Source organism: Rosa chinensis, chromosome 5 (assembly GCF_002994745.2).
Source record: "Rosa chinensis cultivar Old Blush chromosome 5, RchiOBHm-V2, whole genome shotgun sequence".
Classification (NCBI taxonomy): Eukaryota; Viridiplantae; Streptophyta; class Magnoliopsida; order Rosales; family Rosaceae; genus Rosa; species Rosa chinensis.
The window spans coordinates 22,380,304-22,394,357 of NC_037092.1; the positions used below are offsets into that span (position 1 = coordinate 22,380,304).

At 35.8% G+C, this 14,054-nt stretch overlaps 2 protein-coding genes across 4 annotated transcripts; both read left to right on the forward strand.

The window, feature by feature from the left end:
• The first annotated feature begins 601 nt into the window (after positions 1-601).
• LOC112201747 (polycomb group protein EMBRYONIC FLOWER 2) lies at positions 602-10,818 on the forward strand. 3 transcript variants are annotated; one of them, XM_024342664.2, is made up of 22 exons: positions 602-903; positions 1,030-1,186; positions 1,279-1,334; positions 1,470-1,584; positions 1,726-1,885; positions 1,979-2,047; positions 2,668-2,798; positions 3,022-3,084; positions 3,212-3,333; positions 3,487-3,551; positions 3,830-3,882; positions 4,242-4,295; positions 4,378-4,437; positions 4,944-4,990; positions 5,095-5,231; positions 6,273-6,311; positions 6,405-6,543; positions 7,618-7,666; positions 8,590-8,673; positions 9,063-9,142; positions 9,861-9,950; positions 10,442-10,818. In XM_024342664.2, the coding sequence occupies exons 2-22, from the start codon at positions 1,055-1,057 to the stop codon at positions 10,560-10,562; spliced, it is 1,866 nt and encodes a 621-aa protein (XP_024198432.1). In that variant the 5' UTR covers positions 602-903; positions 1,030-1,054; the 3' UTR covers positions 10,563-10,818. The 3 variants fall into 3 exon arrangements, with proteins under 3 accessions (XP_024198432.1, XP_024198431.1, XP_024198433.1); XM_024342663.2 differs by having other exon boundaries at positions 603-903; positions 2,659-2,798; XM_024342665.2 differs by having other exon boundaries at positions 604-903; positions 2,659-2,798; positions 5,110-5,231.
• Positions 10,819-11,368: 550 nt separating this feature from the next.
• On the forward strand, positions 11,369-13,969 carry LOC112201748 (cytochrome P450 CYP72A219). The gene is made up of 5 exons (XM_024342668.2): positions 11,369-11,959; positions 12,086-12,303; positions 12,530-12,777; positions 12,880-13,270; positions 13,407-13,969. The coding sequence occupies exons 1-5, from the start codon at positions 11,671-11,673 to the stop codon at positions 13,830-13,832; spliced, it is 1,572 nt and encodes a 523-aa protein (XP_024198436.1). The 5' UTR covers positions 11,369-11,670; the 3' UTR covers positions 13,833-13,969.
• The last annotated feature ends 85 nt before the right edge of the window (positions 13,970-14,054 follow it).

Here is a 14,054-nt window from a genome sequence, read left to right on the forward strand (position 1 = left end):
GGTACTTAGTTCAATTGATACAAATGTAGACTAATTTGATACATATGTTGACTGATTGGACGTAAATGTATAATAGTTTCAAACTAGTATACCAATTAATGGAGCCAACCTACTTTGGAATCGAACTAATCTAATCGTTACATTAATGTATTAAAAATTGAAAGTCAAGAAGGGAGTGAGGTTAGTTAATGAAAGTTTATGAAGGGAACTAAAAATAGAAAATTTGTTTTAAAATTTTGACTATAAAGGAAAAACCTTTCAATCATCAACTAAATTTTCATTGATAGACATTGTGATAAGATCGAGTCAAATCATCGTCACCATAATCGCTCATGTGATATCGTGAGATGTCAACACGACCATAACGAATTAACTTATTAACACCGAAAAAACAAAACAGGAAAAAACAAAGGACCAAAACATAAAGTCCCACTTAAACTCATGACTAGTAGGTGAAAAACTTGAAAAGACTTATTTTACTTCACTCATGTTCTCTCCATCCTCAGTTTTCTGTCTCCTCCAAGTTCTTCTTCTTTTGTTACCAAAATAAGAAGGAAAAAAAAACCGGAAATATATAGCTTGAAAGTGAACTAAGAGGATAAATAATAAGTCCCAAATAGTAAACCCAAAAATACCACACCTGAAACAAACAAACAAAAATCCAAGCTCTCTCTCTCTCTCTTTTCTTCTTTCCCAGCTGCCAAAGCAGAGCTAAAATTGGCAGCTTTACAGTAGAAGAATCACTGAGGGTGAATCGCAGCAGAGATTCCGATACAGGAGGCTCAAATATCGATGAAGAAGAAGCCTCTCCGAACCAAAGACGCAGAAGAAGCACAAACCCCAATCCACCCAACTTTCTCATCTTCATCTTCAGCTTCAGCTTCAATTCCACCTCCTGGCTCCGTCTGTTCTCTTTCGCTTTCTCCTTAGCTTTGATTTTCGATGCGTGCGACAAAAATTTGAGAAATTTGAATCTGAAAAGAAGCGTGGTGAGGTTTTATGACCTTTTTTTTTCCCCAATATTTGCAGGTACGCTCGAACCGTCGGGAGTAACATGTGCCGGCAAGAATCGCAATCGCACGTGCGAATGTCGTCGGAGGAAGAAATCGCCGCCGAGGAGAGCCTCTCTATCTATTGCAAGCCTGTTGAGTTCTATAACATCCTCCAACGCCGTGCTATAAGAAATGTAATCATCATTTGCTTTTCGTTCTCTTCATATACGCCATGGAATTCAAAATGTTGCCCTTTGTTACTCAATCTCTGGTTTGCAATTTGTAGCCGGCTTTTCTTCAAAGATGTTTGAGCTACAAAAGAGAGGCCAAGCACAAAAAGAGGTACTAATAGTGATACGGGTTTCGAAATTTCGGTCGTTTTGAGTTAAATTTTGTGTGTTTGTTTTAGATATAGTAAGCATGTATGTGTGGATAGTTTAGTTTATACTGACTTGGGTGGTTTCGGATGAACTTCAGAATACAGATGACAGTTTCAGTTTCAAGGAATGAGCGAGAAGGTGTACAAACTCAGAAGCTCTTTCCTTTGTATGTGTTTTTGGCGAGGCTAGTTCCTGATGTTGTGGCTCCAGAGGTATGCATAATGTGTCTTTCTAAATCTCATCATACTAATGTTTTAAAGTTGTGTGGCAGCTGTTTTTGGATGTTTCTTTTGCGGTTTCCATCTATATATATATATATATCTGACGAAAATTGTCTTTGATGAAAAACCTAGTATAATGCTACATATCGATTCAGTCGAGCTTGCATGTTAAGCAATTCAACTGGGGTTGATGGGAGTGGTCAACATCAAGCAAATTTTATTCTGCCTGACATCAACAAGCTCGCATTGGAGGCTAAATCGGGCTCACTTGCCATTTTGCTTGTTAGCTTTGGTATGGATTCTTATGTGAAAATTGATTGATATTGAAGTAGTTTTATGTGTATGTCATTTCAATAATCAGGGTCGTTATACTATTTCCTTGCAGTGGGTGCACAAAATCCACTGCGTGGAATCAATTTGTCCAAGGGTCCAATGGATATGGCATCCTCTCCTGGTAAGACAAACTTCACTTTCTCTTGACATGTTTGCTCACAAGTTTTGGCTATATTATGAGTCAAAAGTGTGTCAGCTCGGACAGTCTCTTGCAATTTGGTTTTCTTTAGAAAGATTCACATAACTTTATACTATATATCCCTCAGGTGCATGTTTGTCATCAAAAGTGGGTCTTTTATTTTTGGTTTTCTAAAAGAAAGAGAACTGTTTTGATTAAGTCGGCAACAAAGAAGTTGGTATTGCTCGGAAAATCCATAACAGAAGAAGACGGGGAATTAAATGTATAGCAAGAAGAATATACTGACCCCCTGTGAAGCTCAATATTTAAAACCAAAATCACAAAGTAAGAAACACCTGGGAGAACAAGTTAGTAGAAACATGAGAATTTATAACATCTTAGTTCTTAACATATTTGACCCAAAACTTAAAGTGAGATAATATAAAGAGTATAACATAAAATATCATGCCCTTTTATTAATCTCTAATTGTAAAAGGTGAAACATAATTTTTTACCTGTAGTCATTAATGGTTTTTCCCAAGTTTATTTTACCAGCACTTTTGTCTTTGCTTAAGAGAGTATTTTTTCCAAATTAATTTTTCTTAACGTGACAGCAAATGTAGGAGGGTATTGCCTATGGAGCAAGATACCACTGGAATTACTTTATATATCGTGGGAGAGTTCTCCTAATTTTGGTTTGGGACAGAGAGCTGAGTTGATGTCGACTATTGACATGCAATCTTGCTTTTTGAAGGTAGGCGTCATTCGATGACGACTGAATGTTGATATCTTCTTTCTTGACATATTTAATGGTTGCAAGTATACTTAAGGCTTTAAGCATTATAGTTCTCAAACAAATTTCATATTCTCTATTATATTCTCTTGTTCCTGATTGGACCAAAAGTAACAGTTTAGATCTTCTTTCTTTAACTATGACTTTGAAGCAGCTGATTACATCTTTTTTTTTCCTGTTGCAGTTAAGTTGTTCAAATGAGGACAAGTGCCTTATGATTGCAATTCCCTATAATCCAGAAACTGCTGTATGCTCTACTCTCAGTTTTATCGTTCCATTCAATGTATTTAAACCTTTCTCTCTCTTGGTATTTCACTGCTAGGCAGCTGTTTCTGATGGGTATCTGTTATTTTTGGTGCTTTGGGCTTTCAAAGATCATATCCCAGCAAGTGCAGGTCAATATTTCTGCAGAGGAGCTTGGTGCCAGGGAAAAATCTCCTTATAATACATACATACGTAATGACATTCCTTCTTCATCGTTAGCTCATATCATTCGGTAATCAACGTCTCTGACTAAGTAAAAGTGTCTGTAAAGTCATCGTCTATATTAATCATTTATTTATATCTTTTGCTTGTATGAAATTACTTTCCCTTATCTGTATCATCCTGGAAAAGCCACTTAAAAGATATTTGCTGCTTGTTTGTCCAGGTTAAGGGCAGGAAATGTGATTTTTAATTATAGATACTACAACAATACGTTGCAAAGGACAGAAGGTATTAATGACTTATTAATAATCCTTAGTGACCCAATTATAATAGCTTTGTTCTAAGGCAATTTGACATCTTAAAGTTGCAATGAAAGTATTAATTTTTTAGCCTACTTTCATTTAATTGTCAATCATATTAACAAACTTTCTAGCATAACAATTTCTGGCTTCTTTTTCTTTGTCACATTTTGTTATTGAGGCCTTTTCCTCTGAAATTTATCCTTTGTTTGTATCCTGAAATGCATCATATCCTTGCCTACTAATAATCCTTATTTTATCTCACAGTGACTGAAGATTTTTCCTGTCCGTTTTGTTTGGTTAAATGTGCAAGCTTTAAGGTCTGAACTCTCTCACATTTTTTATTTATTTTCTTTTCTATTGTAGTTTATTATCATGTACTATGTTCTGATCCTAACAGCTTAAACTACTAGGAAAACTAGCAAATTAATTTATTCCCAAAGCTAGAAGTATGTGTTCAAACCGTGACCGCACCCCCTGGTTCACACTTAAAAATATGTGGACACTTGTGAGTAAGTGAGTTGAAGTCTTGGCCCACTCATGATGGGGAGAGGGAGAAAGAGAGGGGTGGTTATTGAAATGAATAGAATCTCTAAGTCCTAATACCTTAGGAATTAGCAATCTGTAAAGCCAATCTTGTTGTCTTATGCTAAGACTTTGTTCAATCTTTTTTCTACAGGGTCTGAAATATCATCTGCTCTCATCACATGATCTCTTCAACTTTGAATTTTGGGTGGGTTATCTTTAATCCTAGTGTGATATACTGATATTGATATGCTAGACCATCGCTACCAAACTGATGGATATTCTTGTAGGTAACTGAAGAGTGTCAAGCTGTAAACGTGTCTGTGAAAACTGACAATTGGACATCTGAGGTATTTACTCACGATTTCACACGTGTGCATGATAGAGCAGAAGTGACATTTTCCATGATCAAGTTCCATATTAACAACATCTCATATCCCCTTAATATACATTATCTATATATTTTTCACTATCAAGTAGAATTCCAGGGATGGAAGCTGTCCTAATGCACTACTTTCTACTGCATGAAATTTGGAATTAGATGGGGGGATCATCATGATATGACTTAATTTTTCTGTTATTTTCTGGAAATATATGTGGAAATGGTAAAGTGAATGTTGACTCATGGCTGTTGAAGATGAGTAGATGGCAGATGAAACTACTGCTATTTCTATCATTTATCAGTTGCTGACTTCACCAAGAAAAAAGAAACAATTGCTGTCTGATAAAAGATTGTCAATTTTGAAAATTTGTTATCAAAATACACCAGTCTATATATCTAGCTGAATGGTACAAACAAAATACACCAGTCTAGATATCTAGATCTAATAATTTAAATTTTAAATGTTCTGTTCAGATTGTTGCTGATGGTGTTGATCCGAAGCTACAAGTATTCTTCTTTTGGTAAGTTTCTGTTCTTTCTTGGGCTGGAGTTTGACCCAATCAGTTTCAGTAACCTTTTGTCTTTGTATTGAGATTTATGAATGCCTTTAACTGAATAAGGAAAGTCATACCATGTCCAGCTCAAAGCCACTTAGACGAAGAAGACCCAAGAGCCTAAATCAAAATTCAAAGCATGTACATCCACACGTCTTACACTCGAGCTTACCTTCAGGACTCTGTGTGCTTTTGGACAAGGCCGATGGTACGATTTCTTATTTCTTGATTGGTAAACAGTTGAATTGGTTCTGTTTGGTATGAAAAACAAAATTTTATTGAGAATAAAAGAAATAGAGGAATACAAGGACAAGAGAAATACTATACAACAGTATTCCAATCAGCATATATCACATGAAGAGATCAAGCCCAGAACTCTCAGGACACCTTAGCTCTGATCACTTATTTAGAAAACTGAAGCTTCACTTCACTTCTATTTTTTTTGGTCCCCCACACCTCTTAATATATGCATACATATACTGGGGGTTTTGTGTTTGTCTATATTGAAAGAAGAGGGTAAGAGAGACAAAATAGGATAGAAGGAATAGGGCTTTTGAACTCTACCAAACAATTGTCTTTTAGCTTAAAATTATTTTCTCTTAAATCACATGGATATATCTTAGTACTAAAGAAAACTTAGCATGAATAAATTACTTGAGTAATTTCTTGAAGGATAAGTGTTTGGAGCATGAACTATGGAAATCAACCAATCCTCTGTCATGTTTATCTAGTTGATTGGATTTTAGTTAGGAACTCAATGTTCCTGACATAATGAATTGCAAATGTCCTGCAACATGAAATTTCCAGACTGCAGACTGCAGATGAGATATGATTGATCTCCTGGAGCCTCCTGGAGACCTATGTAATAACCTCCTTCAGGTGCCTACAAAGCATCCTCCAAATACTGCTTTTACGAAAAATTCACTTAAATTAGGCCTGAACAATTGAGAAATGTTTCTGTTATAAGGACTTGCTTTGGAGTGAAATGATGAATAGCTATTCTTTTTCCATGAGTTTGGATGCAGATTGAAAAGGTAGGGCCAGCCAGTTGTTTCAATACTTTATAGTATAGCAATAACCCTGCCAGATGTCTTCAATACATTCAATTATTGCATTGCAAATTTTGAATTATCCTGATTTTGAAATTAAATTTTGTAATATGTTATTCGCTTAAGCAGACTGAATTAATATCTCCATTTGTGCTCCTTTTCTGGGATACTGCCATCTTACACTGAATGCTTTTGCTCAGATGCTCATTCTAGTAAGGGTGATAAGGCCAGGATATCAGGTGAAATGATTTGCTGTAATTTAGTATGATTGGTTGATGCTACAGTCTCTGCAATTTGTTTCACCTTATTTTTTTTTTTCTTTTATCTTGCAGGGGTTTCAAGTTCGATACCACAGTCATATGCTGATCCAGGTTGTGTTCAATCAATATCTGGAAACAATTTTGCACCTTCTCAAATGCTACTGTTTGCAAAGACAAGAAAATTGTCAGTTGAACGCTCAGACCCTAGAAAGTATGTTGCACTCTCCCTTTCTACTTATTGATCATGAAGAAATGCAGTATTAATTTTGTTGATATAGTTCATCAAGGTTAACTGTACGCAGTTTTACTTGGTCTATGTGCTTATTAAGTTCCATTGTTTGTTGCTTGGACACATGGCTACTCATTCATTCTTAATTCACCACCATATAAACTTGCGTAAATCAACCAAAATCAGGTTGGTCTGTTCACCAACCTGATGAACCTGAACCAGCCGAAGAAACTGAAGCCAAACTACCTGAAACTGGTGATTTCAACTTGTTATCTGGCTTGGCTCCTTGTTTCTGAAACCAAAAGGATCGGTTCAGGGATTGGGTTGTGTACTAAGAAACTCTGTAAACCAACTTGATCTGATGTGTTTGTGCGTAAATCTAAAATTTTTAAGGCTATGCATGCATGAGGATTTGAACCTTAGACATTGAGGTTATAAAAGACGGATGTTAACCATTGCTCTAAGCCGCTTTGATGTTGTGTTGTATTAATTCACTCTTTGAGAACATCAGTATCACTGTCAAAACCAAATCTTACATTGACAAGGACTAAAGATGTATCTTTTCCTTGCACTTATAGGAAGTGTCAGTGGGCACTCCTTATAAGTGTAGTGCTTGTTTGGGCTTTCTTTCTTATTTATATAGTTCAAGAAAATTTATGTTTATAAGAAAATTTGAAATGGCTCAAGAAGGCTTGTCAATTGGCATGATCTCACCTTTACCAAAAAAAAAAAAAACTGGTTGGTCTCGGACCTTTGGCCTTTTGAGTGGTTGAAGTTTCAGTGGAGAAATACGTCAAACGGAACGTAGCATTTAGAAAATTATATCAATAAGACAAAAAATCAGTCAGCTGAAGTAGTTGAAAAATGCTATGTACAGAGTCCATTTTTCCCATTTGCTATTTTTTATGTGTTTGTTAGTATCTGATGATGTTATATATTATCTTTTATCAAATACCATGATATCGTCTATATATCTTTTAAAGTGTTATATACTTCCTGTTTATATCCTCATATGTTAATATGGTTTTTATCAAGAAGTTTTCTCTACATTTTCAGCTGTGCCCTCCTGCGGAAGCGACAATTCTTTCACTCACATAGAGCCCAGGTTTACTTCAATTGATGGCTGATGAATGACTCTGTTTTATCTCCTGACAGCTATTAAGTTCTTTGTTATCCCACGTGAATACTTCAATTATCGTTAATTGGGCAATTTACGCCTGAATGGGCCAGTTATTGTTCCATGGTGTGTGAACAAGATGATCAGTCCGTTCTGATTTTTGGGTGGGTCTGATGAAATACTGACCAAAAAAGAACTAACTGTATGCTTGCACTTGCATATCATACTTGAAATGTCAACCAGAAAGAAACTGTTGTAACCTAACTATACACTTGGATTGTTATATCATAACAGTGGCAGACTAGGTCATTCTCTCTATAGGGGAACAAAATTAATGTGATTATCAAATAAGATTATCATAGGTGTGCAATTTTTCCTGTTTATGTCCGATTTGGGTGTGTGTTTGATACTGGTAAGTGGGTGAACTATAAAGCCTTAAAATGCAATGGAAGAGAAGGGTAAGGCTATGGTATGTTAATGTTTCTCATACATCAACTTTTGTTACTATTTTAAGGACTCATTTTATCACTTTAAGGACTCATTTTATCACTTGAGGACTCACGTGGTACCTAAAAAAATTTACCATTTTAAGGACTCATTTTACAATTTTGAGTACTAATATTACTATTTTGAGGACTCATTTTACCACTTTAAGGCAATTGTATGCATGTCATATGTTAACACATTGTAGAATTTCTCTGGTAGAGAAAACCGGATAGCTTTTCAATAGTTACATCTTCTACTTATTAGGTTTGGTATATTACTAATTTTAAAATTGAAGTTCTGTGATTTTCAGTCTTATAGCAATCTGGTTTTCCTTTTGGCTCATATTTGGATGTCAATTCTGTTCAGCACTGTGGTTCAAATTTTGAATTTTATGTTTAGTTTATTTTTATTTTTTTTGTTTGAAGCCAATGACGTTGGAACAAGTTTTGTCCGATCAAGATAGTGAGGATGAGGTTGATGATGATGTTGCTGATTTTGAAGATCGCAGGGTATACTTATTTTCATCCCCTCTCCCTCCCTCCCTCTCTCTCTCTCTCTCTCTCTCTCTCTCTCTCTTTCATACAGTAGAATATGTTCTTTGAAAAAACTTAATTTTAACTTTAATCCAACTGTCTCTCTCTCTGTTGAGTTTTGTCCAATCAGTGATTTGCCACCATTTGTTGATTTCTTTCATTTTAAATTGGGCAATATGTTAGCAGGACGTCACTTTCATTGCTGTTTTTGTTTTATCTAAGTTTTGTCCAATCCAACCTTTTTTAAATCAGTTGTTGCTCTCATGAAATCTATGCTTAAATTAGCAGCATCTTGTGTTTTATTGGCAACTTGAGATTTTGTACTGAAAGCAAATGCATAACTACTATTATACTCTTTATTGTAGATGCTTGATGATTTCGTTGATGTAACCAAAGATGAGAAGCAAATGATGCATATGTGGAACTCCTTCGTGAGAAAGCAACAGTAATTTTCTCTTCACTTTGCTTTTTGGTTTTTGGCTTCATGAGGGTATTTATTTCTCTTGTGTGGCGCCTTGTAGTACAAGTTTATAAACCATCAATTCCTACACACACAGTTTTACTGTTGCACTGAGGCACGTGCAGTCTAAATTTCAAGTGATGAACTCCTGGAGTTTTTATTATTGAAATAGTATGTGTCAAGATTATGCTTTAGAAAAAAGGCCTAGCTGTTTGTTTTCACAGAAATTTGTTTATCAGCCATGTCTATAAGAATAGTAAGTTATCAAAATTTTGATACATATCGAGTATTAATCTAGTATTTCTATTTGATATACACACGCCATGACCCTTCCCTGGATGTAGCAGTCTATATTGTATGATAATTGGTTAAAGAAAACCTCAAGGCTGATAAGCTGATTAGGTCAGGTCAGTTACAACAATCTTTTCAAAGTTAGCTGTGTCTACTGGTATAACCTTCAAAATCATATCTCGCCAACTTGACTGATGTAATACTAAGTTTTAACGTGGCTTGAGTCTAAACATTCCTTCCTGTGCCTTGGTTATAATTTAATTATCTGAGATAGAAAACACTGATGCTGTTGGATGTCATGGTACTTTTTGGCAGATCTCTTTTGCATTAGATAACTTTTTGGCAGATGTCTGAAACAATATTGATTTTATATCAATTCCTCTTCTGAAACATTTTGTCTTAATAATGGCAGGGTGTTGGCTGATGGCCACATTCCTTGGGCGTGTGAGGCATTTTCAAGATTGCATGCACATGAGCTTGTGCAATCCCCGGCCTTGATATGGTAATTGTCGTACTTGTCGATTCCCAATTGTAGTTGTGCACATCTAAATTCAATCCTCAAAGTTCACTTCTTTCTCTGCGGTGAACTTTGCCTATGCATTCTGGTAGTTGATATATATATATATATATATATATATATATATGTATGCGTGCGTGCCATAAATGAATCTAGCGTCTGATTTGGTGAATATTCTCATATAACTTTTCACGAAGTTTTTTAGTGACATGATCGTGCGATGCTCCAGGCTTAAGAGTGTATACCCATCTAAATAACACTTAAAAATTGGTTTACCAGTTGTCATGATATGCATGTTTATAAACAACACCTTATTCAGTACGAAAGATGAGTGGTGTCTGCACATTTAGTATAAGTTTTCCTAAAGCAAGCTACACATTTACTGACACATGTTGTGTATTCTGAGGAAAAATGTTAATATCATGTTTTGCTTTTAATGAGAATTTGTGAAGTCTCAAATATAAATGATTTGTCAGGTGTTGGAGATTATTTATGATCAAGTTGTGGAATCATGGTCTCCTGGATGCACGCAGTATGAACAACTGTAACATTATTCTTGAACAATATCCGAGCAAGGTTTTGGATCCGAAGAGTTGAAATAGATTAGTTTATTAAAGTCCGGCAAATTCATACAAATGTGTTGCTGATCCTAGTGACACTATTAACAGTATGTTTTATAATGTGCTTATTATTCCCAAGTTTAGGCGGGAGGCCATTTTGTCTTTTCTGTAACGTTTTGTATCCCATTTTCCGTATGTAATGAGCTGTATATTAATATTTACATCACAGAAAAGATATGTAAACCAGCACTTGACAAAATTCATTTGTGTTATTTAGTGTTCATCTTCCTTTTCCCCTTGGAATTTCCAGTATCTGAACTAACGAAACTAATACCAACGGTAACACTAGAAGGTATCCTATACAAAACCCAGACTTTTCTTCTCTGACAATTCTAACCTGTTTGTTCACATAAATTGTGACATATTTCTTTGGATAATCACCTAAATTGTGTAATGTGCAAATTCGCTAATCACCAGGGAAATAAGTAAGGGTTAATTTAAGAATTATTCTCCAAGTAGTTTTGCATGGAGATCAAGGAAACAGTAACAATGTTTCAATTGTTATTTATATACACACCAAAAAGAAAACAGAAGACTAATAGTCAATAGGCGTGAGCGAAAAGATACACGCGCAGAGAGTCAACAGTCAATAGCCTCCAGACGACCCGTTGGGATTTTGTGGTGTGTTTCTAGTAAGGTTCTTAATATAAGAAGATTCCAAATATGTGGCTGCATGATTGGACAAAAAGAGAGATCACAAAGATTAGCTTCTTTCTTGTGGAATTTCCCTCTCCAATATTGTTTCTTACCAAAAAACTCCCACCCCAATAGCTTCTTTTGCACGAAACACTGCTGCGGATGGATAAACTAGTCGTGAGCGGTTCTCAATTTGAGTACAATTTAATCACAAAATAGTCATTCATGCTGACATTTCTGAAAGGGATTCTTTCCCATTTGTTGAAAAGTCCTCGAGTTTCACAAATTTAAAGGCACTTTCCTCCTTCCATAGAAGTCATCAGTTGTACGGTTCTTCAGTTCATTACTATACCATCTCTGTCTTTCAATTCTTTCCATCTCTGTCTTTCAATTCTTTCTCTCCTCTCTCTCCTAGCTTATAGCCAGCTAGACATACACAGACTTCAAACATGGAAGTAACAGTGGCTTCCTGGGCAGCTCTGAGCCTTGTTTTTGTTAGCATAATAGCAAGATGGGTGTGGGGTGTGCTGGATTGGTTGTGGTTTAAGCCAAAGAAGCTAGAAAGATCGCTGAGAGAGCTAGGCCTTAAAGGAAACTCCTACAGGTTTATGTATGGAGACTTGAAGGAGAACGCTAACCTGCTCGAACAAGCATCATCCAAACCCATGAACCTCTCAACCTCCCACGACATAGTACCACGAGTCACCCCTTTCGACGATCAAGCCCTGAAAACTTATGGTATGCATGCCAAACTCTTTATGATGATGTATAGTTTGTTGCATATATATATATATATATATATATATATATATATATATATATATACACAAAACAAGGAATTACATGGAGTTGTATCTTTTACAGGTAAGGACTCTTTTGTTTGGATTGGCACTTCACCAATGGTGAATATAATGAATCCAGAAGATGTGAAAGCTGTCCTCACAAAAATGGATAATTTTCCGAAACCAGAAGCAAGCCCACTTATTAAGTTGCTAGCCCAAGGTATTGCAGCCTATGAAGGTGAGAAATGGGTTAAGCACAGAAGGATTATCAACCCTACATTCCATGTGGAGAAGCTAAAGGTATGACATGCATGTAATTGTCAATATTTTGAAATTTTCAGGGAAGTGTTATTACCACATCCGAAGTCCAAACATTCATTTTTAGTGCTCCAAAGTTATTGTTTTATTACTTACATACACTCACAGAAAGGTGAAGAGGAGTACATATGATATTCTGAAGGTGTCAAGAATATATAGCTGTTCCTATTCAAATTTATTTTAATTTATGTTGCATTGTTTGCAACAGCGTATGTTTCCGGCATTCCACGAAAGTTGTGATGATATGATTAAGGAATGGGAGAGCTCAGTGTCCAAAAGGGATTCATCATGTGAGTTGGATGTCTTCCCTTCTCTTCAACATTTGACGGCTGATGTGATTTCTCGAACAGCATTTGGAAGTAGCTATCAAGAAGGGAGGAAAATATTTGAACTCTTAAAAGAACAAACAGGATATGCATTAAAAGCCGTACATACTATTTACATTCCAGGATGGAGGTATAAATTTAAAATTTCCTATAGATAATACAAAATTGTAATTGGATTTCCTTCATAGATGCCTTACTTTCTCAATAAAACTAAATGTCTTGTGGTGTATAGGTTTGTACCAACTAAGATGAACAAGAGGATGAAGCAAATTGACAAAGAAATAAGGGGTTTACTCAAGGGTATTATAATTAAAAGAGAGCAGGCCATTAAAGCCGGTGAAGCGACTAAAGATGACTTATTAGGTGCACTTCTGGAGTCAAGCTTGAATGACATCCAGGAACGTGGGAAGAACAACAAAAGTGTTGGGATGAGTATTGAAGATGTAATTGAGGAGTGTAAACTGTTTTACTTTGCTGGGCAAGAGACCACTTCAGTGTTGTTGGTTTGGACAATGATTTTACTTAGTCAAAATCAGAATTGGCAAGAACGAGCAAGACAAGAGGTTCTGCAAGTCTTTGGAAGCAACAAGCCAGACTTTGATGGCCTAACCCACCTGAAAGTTGTAAGTACACACGATGGAATAAACTCACATTTTTGTTGATTATAATAGTTGCTTGTTGCATTTTGTGCATGAATTTTGCTTTGGGGATGGATCGGTTATTATGATATATATTAACCTTGAATGCATTACCCCCCAGGTAACAATGATTTTACTTGAAGTTCTTCGACTATACCCACCATTGGTTATGATGTCTCGAACCGTTCACAAGAAAACACAACTTAAGAAATTCTCATTACCAGCTGGAGTTGAAGTCAGCTTACCTACACTGCTCATTCACCATGATAAGGAACTGTGGGGTGATGATGCAAACGAGTTCAAGCCAGAGAGGTTTTCTGAAGGAGTTTCTAAGGCAACAAAGAACCAACTCTCATTCTTCCCATTCGGAGCCGGTCCTCGGATCTGTGTTGGACAGAACTTTGCCATGATAGAAGCAAAACTGGCCTTATCATTGATCTTGCAACACTTCACTTTTGAGCTTTCTCCATCTTATACTCATGCTCCTTCCTCACTTATAATTCTTCAACCACAATATGGTGCTCCTATCATTTTACATAAGCGTTAAATGAGTTGTGTAACAAAAATGATTTCAAACAATGTATGGTCGATGTATCCTCACTTTAAAGTATGTACATTTAATCTTTTTCGCATGAAGAAAAAATAAATATGTGATTGTAAGCTAGTAGCACAATAATTTCTTAACATGTTTCTTGATTCTCTGAATTGAATTTAGCTTTTGTTGATATGTAGTAAAGGCCATGGATATCCTTTGTTCACCACCTCCAAA